This window comes from Pterocles gutturalis, unplaced genomic scaffold (genome assembly GCF_000699245.1).
Source record: "Pterocles gutturalis isolate BGI_N339 unplaced genomic scaffold, ASM69924v1 scaffold48417, whole genome shotgun sequence".
NCBI classification, from domain to species: domain Eukaryota; kingdom Metazoa; phylum Chordata; class Aves; order Pterocliformes; family Pteroclidae; genus Pterocles; species Pterocles gutturalis.
The window spans coordinates 1-17,327 of NW_010117296.1; the positions used below are offsets into that span (position 1 = coordinate 1).

The 17,327-nt window shown below is 42.2% G+C and overlaps 1 protein-coding gene across 1 annotated transcript in view; it reads right to left on the reverse strand.

The window, feature by feature from the left end:
* Nucleotides 1-1,218: 1,218 nt before the first annotated feature.
* The window catches only part of TICRR (TOPBP1-interacting checkpoint and replication regulator), a gene marked incomplete at its 5' end in the record, with an annotated part of 16,452 nt that continues 343 nt past the window's right edge, over nt 1,219-17,327 (reverse strand). Inside the window, 21 exons of the mRNA XM_010075741.1 lie at nt 1,219-1,337; nt 1,672-1,785; nt 3,047-5,339; nt 5,546-5,700; nt 6,438-6,593; nt 7,397-7,458; nt 7,964-8,054; nt 8,551-8,691; nt 9,402-9,474; nt 9,721-9,817; nt 10,387-10,629; nt 10,937-11,016; nt 11,194-11,287; nt 11,645-11,739; nt 12,077-12,225; nt 12,799-13,011; nt 13,733-13,875; nt 14,622-14,754; nt 15,283-15,526; nt 15,777-16,018; nt 16,604-16,889. Coding sequence (XP_010074043.1) covers nt 1,219-1,337; nt 1,672-1,785; nt 3,047-5,339; nt 5,546-5,700; nt 6,438-6,593; nt 7,397-7,458; nt 7,964-8,054; nt 8,551-8,691; nt 9,402-9,474; nt 9,721-9,817; nt 10,387-10,629; nt 10,937-11,016; nt 11,194-11,287; nt 11,645-11,739; nt 12,077-12,225; nt 12,799-13,011; nt 13,733-13,875; nt 14,622-14,754; nt 15,283-15,526; nt 15,777-16,018; nt 16,604-16,889 — 5,223 coding nt within the window. The remainder of the gene's footprint in view (nt 1,338-1,671; nt 1,786-3,046; nt 5,340-5,545; nt 5,701-6,437; nt 6,594-7,396; nt 7,459-7,963; nt 8,055-8,550; nt 8,692-9,401; nt 9,475-9,720; nt 9,818-10,386; nt 10,630-10,936; nt 11,017-11,193; nt 11,288-11,644; nt 11,740-12,076; nt 12,226-12,798; nt 13,012-13,732; nt 13,876-14,621; nt 14,755-15,282; nt 15,527-15,776; nt 16,019-16,603; nt 16,890-17,327) is intronic.

Consider the following 17,327-nt stretch of genomic DNA (forward strand, 5'->3'; position numbering starts at 1 on the left):
ACCAGACAAACCCCCCACACAAAACCACACTAGGGGCCCAAACTGAGCACAGGATTCAAGGTGAGGCCTCACCAGTGCCGAGTACAGGGGCACAATCACTTCCCTAGTCCTGCTGGCCACACTGTTTCTGATACAAGCCAGGATGCTGTTGATCTTGTTGGCCACCTGGGCACACTGCTGGCTCATATTAAGCTGGCTGTTGACCAATACCCCCAGGTCCTTTTCTGTTGGGCAGCTTTCAGCCACTCTCCCCCAAGCCTGTCAGGGGGGTGTTGTGACCCAAGTGCAGGACCCGGCACTTGGCTTTATTGAGCCTCAGGCAGTTGGCCTCAGCCCATCAGTCCAGCCTGTCCAGATCCCTCTGCAAAGCCTCCCTACCCTCAAGGAGATCAACACACCCACTCAATTCGGCATCATCAGCAAACTTAACAGAGGGAGCACTCCATCCCCTCATCCAGGTCATCGATAAAGATGTTAAACAGGACAGGCCCCAAAACCCATCCCTGGGGAACACCACTGGTGACTGGCTGCCACCTGGACTTAACTCCATTCACCACAACTCTCTGGGCTCTGCCATCCAGCCAGTTTTTTATCCAGCAAAGAGTATTCCTCTCTTCCCAGACAAGTTATCTTTACCCTCTTCTGTGCTGGCATTTGTCCAGCACTTCTGAGTAATTTACTAATTAATCCATCAGAATTAATCTTCTTATCTTCCCACAAAGCTGGTAAACTGGATGCAACTACCAGGGATCCAATTAGTATCGGGACAAGATACACTGCAGGAGCATGCAGCTTGTTTTGTACCCACACACGTCCAGCATCCTTCCGGCAGCCCCAACATATTGCCCATCACTTGGGCTAAAGACAGATTTCCAATTAAGTGACACAATGAAAATTCACTTCAGTTTATTTTACAAGCTGTAGAAAAGTGACAATTCTCCCTCTTTACGTAGCAGAACTGAACCTTCACTGCAGAACTCAGATACCACATGCAGAAGTGTCAGAAAGGCCGAGCTAAGCTCTGCATGGATGGAGAGATGCTGCAATTCATGTTAAACTTTTAGAGTGGTTCTTCTTTCCACCATCATATGCTTGCATCCATTCTCCTACCAACACAAAAGAGCCCCAGTCCAGCACCAAAGATAAGGTCCTTTTTAAAAAAAATGTTGTACAGCTGGCATAATGCAACATTTCCCCATACTGTTCTGGCTCCAAACTTCAGCTGAGCAGCTTTTTCCGTGAGTAAGTCCTGCTAAGGGGACGCTTCCTGGAAGCCATGATGTGGAATGGAGACAGCTCCTGGTTGGCAGTAACTTGGAAGGTATCGGATTCCTCTTCTACAAAATAGAAAAAATAAATTAAAGCCACAGTTTGCCAAAGTTTACTGCTGACTGCAAGAAGCCAAATACCAACGGAAACAACAAGAGCAGTAAGCTGCACTTCCTACTAAGCTACTCTTTTTCTTCATTGCTACCTCCCCTCCCTTCCACACTTCCCACTTCTTGCCAAGTTTCTTGGAAGTGTGCAAGACAGAGACACTGAATACAGAAGTGGCAGATACAGCCACAGGCTTTCTGCACAAAGACCAATCCCTAGCACAGTATGCTTTTGTTCTCATCTAGTTGCAGGCAAGTGCAGAGCACACCTAGCCTGCTCAAGCCCTTTCCTTACCTTGAACACATTTTCTCCGAGATGGTGGTGTCTGTCCCTGGCACAGCAGCGGGGACTGGGTCAGTGCACGAAGGCTGACAGCAGAGAGTGCGCTCTTCACTGGTGGAGTTGAGCCTAGAGAAGCACAATGAGATCCTGCAGCAAACTGACAACTCAAGAGCGCGTTCAGGTAAGTCTCAAACACAGCCTCTATCCCACCTCGGAACTCCCATCAGCACAAGGGATACTTTGAGTTTATCTGAAACAAAATCTAGGCTGGCACAGTGGGTTTCTGGCATCAAGAAAGGTAAACGGCAGTCTGGAATTAGCTCTTAGCGCATTTAATTTTCTTAGGTGGTTTAGTAGAAAGGTGCTTCACTTGTGTTAAACAGTTCCTCTTCAGTTTAACACTTTTCTTGCAGGAAACAAGTTAAACTGTGAGGGACTGTAAATACAAAAACAAGGTCTGCAGGTACAGAGTAACAGGACCAGCTTAAGGCTAAATATTGCTATTATTTCATGTCCTGGTTATGGACTAACGTTGCTTTAAACTTTGCCCATTTTTCTCAGGGTTACCTGTTGAATATGTAAGACACTGCCTCCATATGCAAACTTTTCCTTGACAGAGGAAACAGACACTGAAGCTTAATGTTTCAGGCATGCAGTGACTATAGAAAAACCCCTGCCATAGTCCCCTGTAACATCTAATTTCTAGAACAATACTGGATTAAGGATTTGAAATTCACAAAGCCTTGCTTACAGAGCTGAGACAGGCTGTTTCACCAAGGCCAGCTGAACCATCGGTACCCACAGCAAAAGCAAAGAGGCAGTTTAAACTTAAATACCTACTGATACAACATTACTGCTGGCAAGGCAATCGTTTCCGATACCTACTTTCAATGGGCCTGCCACCACAAGAGAATAAAAGAACTGGAGTGCCAATAGATACCAACATCCACAGGGTAACCCCCCCCCCAAGGCTCCAATCTATACTGAAGCAGCCAAGCTTTAGACTTAAGACAGCTGGCTTCAGTGCTGGATGCTGGGCAGAAACATCTAGCGGCATCAACACAAGCCCAAATAAATCCCCCTTTGGATGCAACGGGAATTCCTCCCCCCAGGTTCTCAAACTTTCCTTTTAATGCCTCCAGCCTCCTGCTCTTTCATATTTCTATGATGTTTCTCCCATCATTAATACTCCATTGATGAACTCTTCCCATGTAGTCTGCTTCTCCACGTCATTAACTCCCACGTCATTTACAACCCACTCTCCCCCCTCCACTTCCCTCTCCCTCAGAGAGTCAAACAGAAAACAACTGTGTGCCTGTTTTTGTCTACATCACATTTTTAACCATCTCTGAATTTCAATGGAGTGTCACTCGTGCCACTTCATTACCTGACAAAAAGAAGACATCATCATCCCCTACACAGCTGTGCTGCTCAGGAGTTATGAGCGCACATGCTCCTGGTTTCTCAGGAACTACAGAATCCATCCTTGATTTGCTTCTGTTGCCCTCATCCATGGAAAAGCCAGTAAGATCCACATTGCACCTATCAGTACAAGATCGCTTGGCATCATGGTTCTCCTCCTTTTCTGGTGATAGATATGTAAAGACCCGCTTCCGAGATTTCAAGCCAAAAGTTTCCATGGCAGAGTCCTCATCAGCCCTGGGTTCAGAGTCACTAGGAGAAGCCTGATCCTGGAGCCTGTAAATCCCTTCCAGTTCAAATTCCCCAAAAGTATTTGCTACTCTGCTGCTGCAATTCTCCGAGATCTTCATCTCTGCTTCTCTGCCTGTTGACATTTTCTTCTGTTCATCAGCATTCTTCTCACTTTGACCACAGCCAGCATTAGCAGTGCTGCCCGCTGCTCTCTTTCTCCGAGGCCAATCATTGATGGCATCAGGGGTAGTCTTCCCCTTCTGCTTTGGAGAAGGTGTCCAGGGAACTCCTGCTTCTAAGGGGGACGGGGAGGTGGCATTAGAGGCACAGCTTGTTGGGGTGTATGACTGGCATATGTAGGTCTGTCCTCCACCTTTCCCAGGTGTAGTGTGTAAAGAGCGAAAGCAGGATGGTGAAACACAGGCAGCTGCTAGTTTTCCTGGGTGCTTGCTACACCAGGTCGTAGCAAGATCACCAAAGGGGCTTTCTCCTCCCTTGGGTCTGCTGGCATTTGCTTCAGGTTGAACCTCCAATGATGAGCAGGAGCCAATTTTCTTAATACGAAGTTTGGGCAGGCCTGAAGCTTGCATTTCAAGTTCAACTTCGTAAGTCGGTGGGCTGGCAGAAAGCAGTTTGCAACGATTTTTAGGAGTAGAGAACTTGTCTACAAGTTGAGGATTTCCTATCCGTGCGGCAGCCTCCCGCTGCCTCCTGTCTGCAGTGCACCGTAAAGAATAGGCAGGAGCAGACTTTGGCATAAGAGGCAAAGTATTCAGAGCAAATCTGGAGTGTCTCTTAAGACTTGGAGCCTTCAGCCCAGTATATTCTTCGGTCAGCAGGGCTCTTGGTTCCAATTCATCATTAACTGTTTGAGAACCACTTTGGAAGGACTCAGAGGTGTTTACACAGGAGTTCCCCTCCTTAACCAATTGCTCACACTCTATCTCAGCATACTGTGCATCTACCTGCCCTCCAGCAGAAGGCTCTGGAGACCAGTGCTTTTCCAAGTTTTCCGAGTCCTCTCTTGGAGAAGACTTTTGAGATGCTACATCCATCTGTTTATTTTTCTCCGAGACAGGGATATTTTCAGTAACTTGGGACTGACAAAGCTGGAGGCTTTCTACAGAAGAGCTACCACCACTATCATGATGACTGTCCTTACTTTTAGAAGGTGTTGCACACGCAAGTGTGAGGTTGTCTCCAGAATTTGGTTCACATTTGGCCTGCTTGGATGTGTGAAGCAGGAACTTCCGTGAAGTGCTAGTAATACCTGGAGACTTTTGAAAAGACAGTCTAGATGCACTAAGTTCCCAGTCAGATTCCCTAGCCTGCACATGGGAAGGAGAGCAAATTGCCACAGTGTCCGTGGAACTTTCACAGAGAGGAGAACTGAAGGAAGGCTCTAGCCTCACAGTGACCTGTGATATTTCTGCACTCAGTGGGCTGGTACATAATTTTGAACCTGTATCTTCAGGTTTCCTGGGAGTACTTTTAGGTGCTTGAGATAATGATTCTGACTGCACCTGAATTTCCTTTGTGAGAATTTGCCACTGAGTACCAACTGGAGATGCTAATTTTGAGAGGTATCTTAAGGAACGTCTTGGAGTTTGCCGTTCTGTAAAACATCTTTCCTGAGCAGCAGAGGAGGAAAAAGCAGTTGGATTTGCATCTGTCAGAGGTGATGAGGCATTGAGCACCACAAACCCTTCATGTTCTGGTATTTGTAAGCCAGTGTCTTTGCAAAGAGGTGAAAGTCTTTCTGCTGGAGAACAATCCTTAGAAGTTACTTGCAGCAAGTGAACCCTCATACTTTCAGTTAATCCAGATGGTGACTTGACCCTTTGTACAGGAGGAGAAAAGTACTTTCCCAAACACTTAGCTGCAGTCTGCTTAGCAGCTGGACTTCTGCCAGGAGTCTTCTCCAGCTTCTGTGGTGTTCTGTGGAGAATGCGAGGTGATCTCCTTGGTGGCTTCCTGGCAGAATTCAGTGACTTCTGGGCAAATTTACGAGGTGTTTTTCTAGGAGTCTGCAGGGAAAAAAATAGCTTAAAGAATCATGCTTGTTCTATTCCAGCAGTATTATCTACCCCTCTTGATATTTACTTCTCAGTATTTAAAACACAAAAAATATTTGATAAGACTTAACAGAAACACTAACTTTAAGATGTGTAGGTCTCACTAAACATGACATATAAAAAAGGATGGGAAGAAAGAGAGAAGTAAGCATTTCTACCTGACAGGCAGTCAGCTCCTCTAAGTGTAAGGAATCTTTTCTTGCTCTCCTTCCAGGTGAATGCTTCACTGCAGAGCTACATGTGTCCATGACTGCGCCAAAGAAAAACCTCTTGGGAGTCTGGACAGCAGGGCTCTCTGAATGCCGCTTAATGCCTATGAAGTGGAACAGTACAATTCAACTGACACCAAGTAACCTGCCACAAACAATTGTCTCAATCACTTCAAATGTATGGTCAAGTAGTGTGCAAAGCCTATAGCCCTGACACATTCTTTTCTAGCCAAATGTTAAAGCTTCACCAGAATTATTATTTCCCAATATGAAACTAATATCCATCTGTAGAAAGAGTGCTTTAGTGGAAAAAAGTACAAAATAGTTCAGCCTCTATTTATAGCTTGTAGCTTAAGAAAGTTCTGGTTCATGACTAAGGATTCTACTAAGTATAATATAAAGAACTAAGCGTCACCATTTATAGCTGATAATCCTACTGAGAAAGCCAGCAAATAAGATCCCATCAGTCATTGCTTTATACTGCCACAGAGTAGCCTGAAAGTAGCTTTAGGATTTCTGTCCCATATTTTACAGGGATTTCACTGCATTTAAGGAATGCAGACTGACAATCAGTGGTATTCTGTTAGATGGGCCTGGCTGGTTTCTTAAGTTGGCAGTGTATTCATCATAGAAATAGCTGCTTTACCATCCTCCAAATTCAGATTCCCAATTCAAAAATAATTACTGGGGATGAATTTTCTGTCTACAGAAGATATTACATGATAGCTCTTAGCTTCTTACAGTCTCTTGTAGAGCCAAATCAAACCATCTTAGAGCTTAGAGCCATCCATGCCGGCTTTTCAGATCAGCAGCATCAGCCTGCTCAAATCCCATTCAGTACCTTCTACATCCTGCAGTGTACAGCTCTCCTCTGCTTGCCCCTGATGGACTTGCTGTGAATTTCGTGAGCTGGGCTGTGTAGTGGAATAGAGAACACCAGAGCAGGTCCTGTTCAAAGACAGCTGTTTGATGCGTGGGTTTCTTCTCAAACCTGTGCCTGAAAAGGTAAGGATATTGGAGACTGAGCCTTCTTTCTCCCTCCACAATGGGGACACCTTCAGGAACAGTTCATAACTGAAAAGAACAGTCTAAGAAGAAACTTCCATCCAGCTGTCTCATGCAGGGAGGCAAGTGTGCGAAAAAGAAAGCTTCAACTTTCTTGGGGATTTGGAATATTAATACATACAAATCTCTTTCCAAATCATCATGCCCCCTACTCCAAGTCATGGTTTCTTTCATCCCTCTTTAGCAGCTAGATAAGCCATGTTCAGTTCAAGTTACATCCAGGTTATATGATTCATTAATTCTCCTGTCGCTTTTTACTAGCAAGTTAATCTTCCTGCTTGCCCAACTATGCTGTTTTATTCTTCCTTCCTGGGGATAAGAAACAGTAGTAGCCAGCAGAACATAGAGACACTCCACAGAGCCAGGTGGCTATCTGCTACAGTAGAAATCAGAGCAGCGTTAGGGTCACAGCACAACCTGTTGAAGTTACATTAAATAAAAACCCTGCATGTGCTGGTTTGACAGTAGTTACAGCAGCTCAAAACCTTGTTCACCCTCAAAGTACTTCATGTATTTTCCTTTAAAAGAGTTACTATCCACCTTTCTTAACTTCTACTATACAAGGTTGTCAAAGCAGTGAGCAGCAAGTGGTTCTGTCAGAGGAGGCTGTGCTCCACCAACAGAACGGTATAATACATTTACACTGACTATTGATGAATTACCTAAATTGAAGCATGTTCATCTTATGAGCTACAACACAATAAAACCACCTTTAATCAAAAAATCAGTGCTTACCACTTATGGCCTTCTCTGGTGATTCTTCTACAACACCAGTGTCACAACCTGGATCAGAAGACCTTGAAACAGACATTTTGGACTTAGGATACTGTTCACATTTACAAAAACAGAACTTACCACATTGACTGCAAAGCAGCGCTCTATTCTACAAAAGTATTGCTTTGTGGGATACTCTAAGTGAGCAATTAGTAAGCCTCCTATTAGCACTTGATTGAATATGGGTAACTGTCTAGCTGTATAGGTAACAGTTCTACATGAAAGTAAATGCTAAATTTCAGCCTGCAGTCCACAAAATACAGCACAGGCCTTTTCTCCCGAAGCCCTCAAAATAGCAACTGAACCTAAACAGAAGTTAGCTGCAGGAATTAAAGCACCCTGATTCACACAATGAAGCAAGCAGTATTTCTCCACACTCAGACAATGGAACTTAGCCTCCACTGGTTCTCTTGCTGCCTTAGGTGAAGATGACACTTTGACCACAAAGGTGATACCTGGTTCTTGTGCTTGCAGCCATTAATTAGACATCCAATACTTACTGAAGAAATTAATAACGAGTTTACTCACCTGCCTTTGATCTGTTTATGCAGTAGTCTCCTGGAGACCTGCTTATGTAGTGGTGTTTCTGCAACTCTCTTGGTCAATAACTTGCGATGATCTTAAAAAAAAAAGTCAAGCAAGAGCTATAACATGACAACTATAAAGCAGTTACGACAAATAAATACAATTTTGTATAGGCTGTCATTCTTAAACTGAAGCCAATAGAGAATCATTGTGCATCAATCTCCCAGCACTCATAAGCTATCAGAGTCCAGTGTCTGCACTTCCTTTCTACTACCTGAATATTATTAATAGTTCTGACTCTGTCAGACAACTATCCTGAGATAACTTCCATTCTTCATCTTTCACAGATCCTCTAACCAAGCATTTTTAGCATTAGTTTTCTTTGAGATGTGCAGAGTTCGGTAAAAAATAGGTTTCAGTTTCAACACCATCGTATTCGCCCTCCAAACACCACAGCAACGATCTGAAATATTTTCTCCCTCACTAAAAGCATATCATAGTTAATTGTTTCACAGAGCTGAGGATGCAAGAACAGGAAATTTAGCAAAAGCTCTTCCACAACAATCCTACATGTGCAAGTCGTATCCTACCTTTAGTGCCTTCGTCAGTGCATTTGTATCTTAAGCCTTCCACAGCAGATACTGACTGGCTTCTAGGCATCTTCTTCATAGACCTTTTTGATGGTGAAACTATCTCTTCATTGAAGAGGTTTCTCCTTACTTTTGTAACCTCTGTGAGGGAAGACAAAGGAAGAAATGATCAGATTAAAAGGAAAAAAAGGGAAAAAAAAAAAAATCGCAGGAAGAGCATTTTGTCAGGTCACTAGAGATGGGAACATCACATACCAGCATAGAAAAACACACTTTAGAGGCCAAAAAGCATTGAAAAGTTGTTTTTCTGCTCCTGGAACATGTCCTCCTCTAAATCCATCCTGGACTTCTCTTACAAATTTGCATTAATTGCATTATTCCAGCAATAAGCTACAAGCAGATGTCACAGCAAAAAAAGCAGCTGGTCAGTGTCCCAGATGGAGCAACATTAAGTGAGCTTTAAAATTTCAACTGAAACACATTTTGGTTCAGAGAACATATGTAGGATTTAATTTTGTTACATATTTTGTGGAGAGATATCCTGTTTCCAGATATAGAAGTTCACTCTTGTCCTCATTTTCTTTTCAGGACAGAGAAGATGGAAATAATAGCAAGATTCAAGGAAGAATGGAAAGGTTTTCTTTTCAGGATATGTGATTTTAAGTATTCTGCATGTGAGCACACAGAGAATTCAGTGATTATTTTTCCTCAAAGTTTTTGCAGAATTCAGCAAAACTTCCTTCAGATTTCCAGCTTGCTTCAGCATAATTTCCTCACAGCTCACTAAAATTTACAGGGAGTACATGTGCTGAAGATGCACCTTTCCACGGAAAAGCTAGAAGTCAATATACCTTGCACTGCTTCTTTCTGCAACAAAGGCATCTGTTGGGACTTCTCAGTGGCAAGGTGAGAAGGCAAGTTCTCCTGAAACAAAAAATAAATTAGCTTCACCAGCAGTTTAATGTTATGTTTAACTATTATGAATATTAATGTGTGGTTCAGAGGTTACAGTTATTTCTTCAAGAAAATTTTGATCTCTGTACAGCTGATAGAGAGCATACTTACTAAGTGAACAGAGAGCAAAAGTTTTTGCACTCAAGTGTCACTTCACAAGGTTGCTACACCCCTGCAGAAGCAAGTCATACATAATCCTTTTTGAAAGGGTTTTACCTTTCTGATGGGATTCTTGGCTATCTTGGGAATCTCAATTTGACGCAAGTTCTGTGGTGCTTCTGTCATGCTCCTGTGTCTGGCTAATACATTATTCCTTTAGAGAGTATACAAAGATTAAGTTAAAATAGGATCAGAAGCATAGTTATCAACCTAATGACAATTTAACTTAGGCTTGACTGTAGAGATAGGAAGTCTTTACTTAAATTCAGATTGCAAATTGCATTGGTACCATGCTTCCATTACAACACTGAAATATGATTTGCAACATAAATAGCTACACCTAACTTTATTTGCTAAAATGTACACAGGATCCCCACCATAGAGGTCTACAGTGAAAAGCAGTTTTAACTTTAACAGTATGGGATCACCTACTGCACAAGCAGAACATCCTCCTCCTCTCATGGAAGATGCTCATGAACTCTACTTGTGCATAAGAAACACAGAGTAAATATTACACATTCATACAGTCAACAATGGTGAGTTAAAATGAAAAACAGGAGCCCTTAATACTTCTCTCGGGCTTGCAGAGCTATCAGCAGGTGTCAACCTTGCCGCAACTAGCTCTCCAGCAACAGAAACAAAGATAGCTGAGCTGTATAGTTTAGATAACTCCGCAGCCACAGCCCAGGCTGCAAGAAGCTGCCTCCTATTTGGAATTATTACCTTCTCTTTTTGGCAGATCTGGTGCGCAGCTCCTCCAGCTGATCACTCTCAGTGCGTAGGCAACCAGCACTGGAAGTTAAGGCAGATGATAAAGACAGTGGAAGGCCTGGGGACTGGCTATCCAGAGTCACAGAGTCATCACTGAAGAAGTCTGAAGGCAGAACAGATGCCAGCTTCGGGGGTATTTGTGTACCAAGACTATAGTGAATATCTCCAAGGGTCTTCGGTACAGAATTAATATACCTAAACATCAGAGAGAACCACATCAAATACAATCCCCCACAAAACTGTCAGTGTTTCAATCCCAAGGCTTGAACTAATCTTTGTTCTTAAATGTCAATAAAAAACCAACTGAAAATCAGTCTTTTTTTTCCATTAGTTTACTTGCTTATCAGCTACTTTTTCTTTAATCGAGATATAAGTGTAACAAACAGAATGTGTCTAAACTGAAAATTACAGTAAATCAAAGCTGTAAATTGCTCTTTACTCAAAGAAGATATCCAACCAAAACCAGTCCCCAGTAACACACAGGTCATCCTAAAGAACTTACAATTCTAGTATTTCCTCTAGAAACTTCGTAAGATACCCTGGGTCTTCAGTCAGACATAAAATGCGCAGCATATCTGTCATCTGGAAGAGAAAGGCAAGTCAGGTGGGAAAAACAATGAAGTTATGACAGCTGCAACAAGAGATATTTTTTTAGCAAGGAGTGCACAGCGTTGCAGTAAAATCAAGAGAAAACTAGAGGTTCCAGGTCTGCATTTCTGGTGCTATTCAGAAACACAATCTGGTCTATAATTTACTTGCCTCTTCTAACAGCTGCTCCATTTCCTCAGTGTTGCTTTGCAGTGAAGGGCACTGAAGGCATAACTCAAGGCGCAAAAATACCTGAAGTCGGCACCTAAGGAAACAAGTAATCATTCACTGCCTTTTTCCTAGTGGAAGCAGAATATTTACTGCAAAATGTATGCTCAAAAAAGCAATGGGAGGGGAGGTGGCTCCTTTTGACAGGGTAATTTGGTTAGCATTTCATTTTGATGGCATGGGAGATGCCTCATTTCAGATATAGGCTGCAGTGCTTATCACACAGCACATGTATATTTGCATTTAATGAAATGTTTTTACTGTGACCAGAGAGTCTCCTTGGAAAATTTACCCCATGTAAATACTTTTCCACTTGTACAAAAAAGCCACCGTTAAAAATTGCTAACCAACTCCACAGTATCTCAGAAGTTGAAGTAAACAGAGTGTCTCATACTCTTGGACTTTGGTCTCCTTCTCTGAGGCATGCTGTTGTCTGAGTGTTTTGCTGGTCTTCAGGAGATGGTTTCTGACTCTTTCCACACAGGCCACCTGCAGCGACACAATTACAGCAAAAACTTCAAATCTGTTCCCTGTCTGCAGGACAGGTATTTTCCCCCTCCTCTCTTGACCCATTCTTTTGCGAATACCTCATGTTTTTTTTCTTCTCCTTCAAGGAAAAAATTCTTTCAGTAGCAAGTTTTTCAAGTTTTACCTACAATTTTTCACTATGGAGTCAGCACAGATAGTAGTAGTTAGTGGTTGTGGTTTTGACTACATGCAACTGTTCATAAAAACTTCAGGTAAGATGAAGGAAAGGTAGCCTGAAATAGCAAAAAAACTTTCATTCCTAGATCAGTAACAGCCCTGACCACATGCTCTTACCTACCTCTTTCTCTTTGGCATCTTGTACTTTCAAGAACCTTTTGATGGCCATGATCATATTCTGGGCACATGCAGATGAAAGAACTCCCTCAGCAACAGCCTTCCGGTAGCTTGCAATTAAATGGGACTGCAGTTCCTCCTCAGTTTTGAGGTCTGCAAGGGAAATAGTCTAAGTTAACTAAACGCCTGTTCACCACACCTTACCAACAAAACACTCACTCCAGCTGAAGAGGGGAACAGAGGGGGCCATTTAAAGATTTTCTCCACCAAAGATGCATCCAGACCACAGAACACTAACAGAAGCAATCCCAGGTTGAGACCCCATGACAAATTATACCTTAGTTCCAAGCAGATCAGCAAGTTTTCAGGTTATTGTAGCAGTCAAGAAATTCCCTTTACTCTTGCACAATGCAAAATGGTGCTTCCCTCTACTTCTTTTGGTTAAAGAAAAAAAGATGCTTCCTTATTGCTTTTTTTCAAATGGAGACAAGGCAGGAAACTAAGCCCAGGAGCAGTTGTAACACTAGGTTGTAAACATTTTTAGAAACTAACTAGAAGGGTGGGGAAAAAAATATAACAACTCCGTGCCAAGCTGAAAATATAGAAAATCAAACATTGATCTGCTCCCTTGCACCTGATGCTCCATGATTATCCTCCTATCTCCTTTCCATAAAAATCCCATGACCGCCTACAAATATCAGGACTGACAACTAACAACTAACATACCTACTGATATTTTAAGTGCCTTTTCCTTTTCTTCCACCTTTTCATCCAATCTTTTTGCTGAAAGCTTCTGTGGAACCTTCTCATTCACTGTTGGTGGCACAGTATCAGGTTGAAACTTCTGAGCTTTTACATTCAGTCTTGCTACATTAAGCATCTGCAGGGATCTGGACATGGTCTTCATCTTCTGCCTGACTGGAGTTCGGGGAACCCCACCTGCAACACGACAAGAAGAGTTCTACCATCAGACACACTGGGGCAGGAACTCCAGCCAAGGCGGGGCATAATACTGAATTCTGTGTTGCTGTCAAGTGAGATTAGTAAGGAAGTGGAAAACACGGCCCAAAAGGTTTGTATTTCTCCATGAAATAAATGTACAGGCAGCATAGCTCTAAGTAAAAAAAGCAGGTGAAAACTGTTGCTCTGCATAAGAACTTACATAAGTATAATCAGAAGTTACATATATAGGAAGCAATCTTACATCACCAAAATAGAAATAGCTGACTGAGCAAGACTTACAGATACATCACATCAGGGTATAGTCAACTGTGGCTACTGTACAGAAATGCAATTATTAAACTCTTCTAGAAAAAAGTGTTTTTATTTCTCCAAATTAGAACAAAGTTGAGAGGTTGCAATATTTACTAGTAGCTGGAGCAGTCTCTATTTCAGCAGCTAGTGAAACTGCAGAGCTCTGCATGCTGCTTTTTAACATTTTGTCAGTCACCACACTGCCTTGAATTAGTCATTTGGGTTGTACTAAAGGACAATCCTAATACTAATATGTAAATGATGCTGTCTCTAAATAAAAAACCTGAAGCATGCCACTACTCAGGAGAGTACAGAACTCCAGGGCTCATGCACTAAAAAAGCCTGCTGAAAAGGCTTTGTCATCTTTAGTTGACAACACACACATACAACCCCAAAGTATACACACGTCTTTTTTTGTTATTTCCTGGTCCAGCTGCAGCAGACGCTTCACTGAATTTTCTCTGGTACAGCTCAGATAGACTTTCCGAGAGTTCCACTTCAGATTCATCTGCATCATCCTTCCTGTTAGCACAAGGAACCTGCAGGAGCCTATATAAAAGAGCCATTTGACACAGTTATCAAAAAAGATGGGAGTGGGAAGCAAATCCCTTGTTCCCAGTGGACAGGAACCAGGTTTTTCCTAGGTGCCAGTCCACAGCAATATAGTGCAAGTAACACACGCTAGTACTCTTCCAATGCCTGCTCTCCAGAATTGTTACTTAAAAGATACAAAAAAAACCCCAAACCACCCTCTTACAATGGTCACACTAAGTTGGAAACAAGCATAACAAGAGTTGCCCGATGTACAACGGATATGCCACTGACCCATGCCACAAAACTACACAAGCAGCTTTGTGCTATCCTGCATTAGGGTTTCCTTTTTTTTGTCTCACTCAGCAAGCTCTTCAAAGAAAGCAGGATTATTCGTTACTACTAAATACCAACTGCGATAACACAACCACTATCTTCAGTATCTTGCAGTGGATCTTAAACCATAAGAAAAGCTGACATGTGACATTTCCCCAAGTAGCTTAGGCCATTTTGAGTCACCTATCACTCCTGAAACTGTCAAAATCTCAATCCACACAAACTGCTACCCAAACATCCCATTCCCAGTTCCTTTTGTCTATATACCAAGACATAATAAAGCAAAAGCACACAGTAAACTGAGTACAGAAATAAAAGCATTAAGAGAAGCATTTAATTCTAGAACTCTGAGCAACACTACAGCCATACTCCCTTAACAGGAAGCAGAATTCTTGATTATTACTCAGAGACATGTTTCAGAAAAATACCTGAATGACTCCATCAGATCTGAGCTTGCTCCACAAGCATTCGAGGCAGGATACCATGCTTCAAGCACTGAAGGGTGCCAGCCACCTGTATGGGACAGTTCCCGTTGGACCCACTCTGGCATAGAAGTTTCTTCTGTGAGCAAACACACAAAAAAAAAAATTAAAAGGAAACTAAATGAAGTGGTAATGTCCCATCCTTCATAGAAGCTCTAAAGCAGATTTCCAAACCTTTGCTCCTGGAGGGGCAATTTAATAGCCAACACATCAAGCAGGGATATTCACAAGATTCACTCTAACATAAAACAGGTGAGCTAAAAGCCATCTTCTTGCAGCCACACCCAAAGGCTCTACTGACCATACATGGCCTATATGACACATTTTAGGAAACCTCATTGTAAAAACTTGTCCGTAAACACAAGTAGCTGTGCTTTATCTACAAGTTAATGGAAACTAATGCTCTGTCAATAAAGCAGAAAGGTACACCCTTGCAGATTTCTGCATCACATCACAAGGTCTGAGCCACAGAGAACAAGACAAAACTAACAAGTCCCAAGAATGAGAGACTCTTGCTGAGGAAATCATTAACTGTAGATTTTTCCACTTCAAATCAGATCTAGAGATTATAAAAAAATGGTTAAGTTTTGTATTTTCTGACACCTACCCATACTGGGCAGAGATTCTTCCGCTGATGTGTTAATTTTACTCAAGACACTATTCACAACATCTGGGAGGTGAAGAGCGTGGTCTTGGCAAGAGTCCTCCACTACAGCTCCTTCAAGGTTGCATCGCCGAACTTCAGCAGCCTTCTCAGTGCCAAGTACAGTCAGAATTGCAGTACTCTCAGAAAGCGGTGATAAAACAGCAGTGCAGGGGTACCACATTGTAGATAGAGATACCTCAGCAACCTACATTAAAAAAAAAAAACAGTAAAGTTGCCATTATGTCGAAATAGAGACCTAATGAATACAGATGTTTTGCAAACAGGTTATAGACTTGCATGGTCTCCCAAAGAATATTCTTAATTTATCTCCAAATGAGCTATTTGCAGTGCAACAAAAACACTATTATTGTCTTCACAACATGGTACACTGTCACCCCTTTTGTCACAGCTCATTTCAGAACAGATATTAATTTAATGCAAAGAGAAAGATTTACCATGTGCAGTTCTTCAGTCATTAGACACCTTAACAGCTGATGAAACAGCGACCTGCTGTGTTCTGCCTCCTCAGCCTGTGAGCTCTGCATTATCCAGCTCTCAGTGAGAAAGTGACCAGCCCGCAGCAAGCTCCAACCCGTCACACTGCCTTTCAGGAAGATGTTGACTGGACAACGCAGTTGTCTTTGGCTCATGGCTAGTGGTTCCAGGATCACAGCACAGCTTTCCTGCTTCTTTCCTCCTGTGCAAGGATAAGATAAAGTGAAAGTCTTAGAGCAAATAAAATGGGTTTTTCATCTAGATTAAGAGACAACTTCAATACAAAAAAAAAAGTGCCAAGATTAAACTGGGAATAGCTCTACAGTAAGCGCATTGCGGAACTGACCTCCTCCCCAAGCTCTCAAGGAGCTGAGTGCACAAAGGGACCACCAAAGAAAGCCAGTGCACACTGCATGTAGCTTTAAAGCTAATCTGTATTCTTTCGAGAGGGCTTTTTATTTGTGCTCTCAGTTTAGCTAAACTGCAGCTAAGATAAAGCATGTATAAGAAAAGGGTGTACACCTATATAAGGGGGGACCAACAAAGAGCTCTTCATGCATCCAAACTTTTGGAAGCATAGAAAACTGAAGAGACTAAAGCAGAAAACGGGCTAATAGCTCTCATATCAGAAGAGATAAAGCACATGCAAAATTTTTTTTTTTAAACTAGGCTCTTAAATATCTGAAGTTACTTCTACACATACTGTTCACAAGGGAAACTCACCAAGGACCCTGCATGACAGATCACTTACTACTATTCACACCTATTTATATTTTTTTTTTATTACCAGGCATGCTGAGAAATAATGTTCCTTCTTGCTGGGGGAATACTGCTTGAAATACAGAGGGCTTCGAGAACAAGCAGTTCAAAGTTGCATCCAACGGCAGAAGCGTGGTCCAAGGTACTATCTGTGGCACTGGGGAACTTGAGTCTCCAAAAAAGCCATGAGCAAGATCTGCCCTGTGGTGACTCAAACATTGCACTAAGGTTTCAGATGGCAAAATGGTGCCTCCCATCTGACAGATCACTTCAAACATTGTCCAGTATCCAACATGATCTGGAGATTCGATCAGCTGAAATAAAGTAACACAGAAGTCTCAAGTTAATGTTGGCAGTGAGATAACTTCCATCCAAAAAAAGAGATTGCATGCTTTTAGAAAAACTGGCATAAGAAATGCATACAGAGCATCTTAACAGTGTTTTCCCAGTGTTTTTATGGAGTTTATTAACCTCACCAGAAACCCAATAAAGAAAATACTATTCCCACTGAATTAAGCTGTAGCCAATATTTTCAAGCATGTATCTAAACACCTGAATTATCAGTCTGCTTATTTGCAATTCTGAATACCTGTAACTCCCACCTAACTCAAAGCACAAGATGACCCACCAACAAACACTGCACAGTTACTAAACTGCTGATGCATGTCTGTCTCCACAGAGAGAACTACCATTCCAGTTTTCAGCCTCTTGCTGAACAAGATTACGTGGCAATAACTGAAGACCTTTCCCTA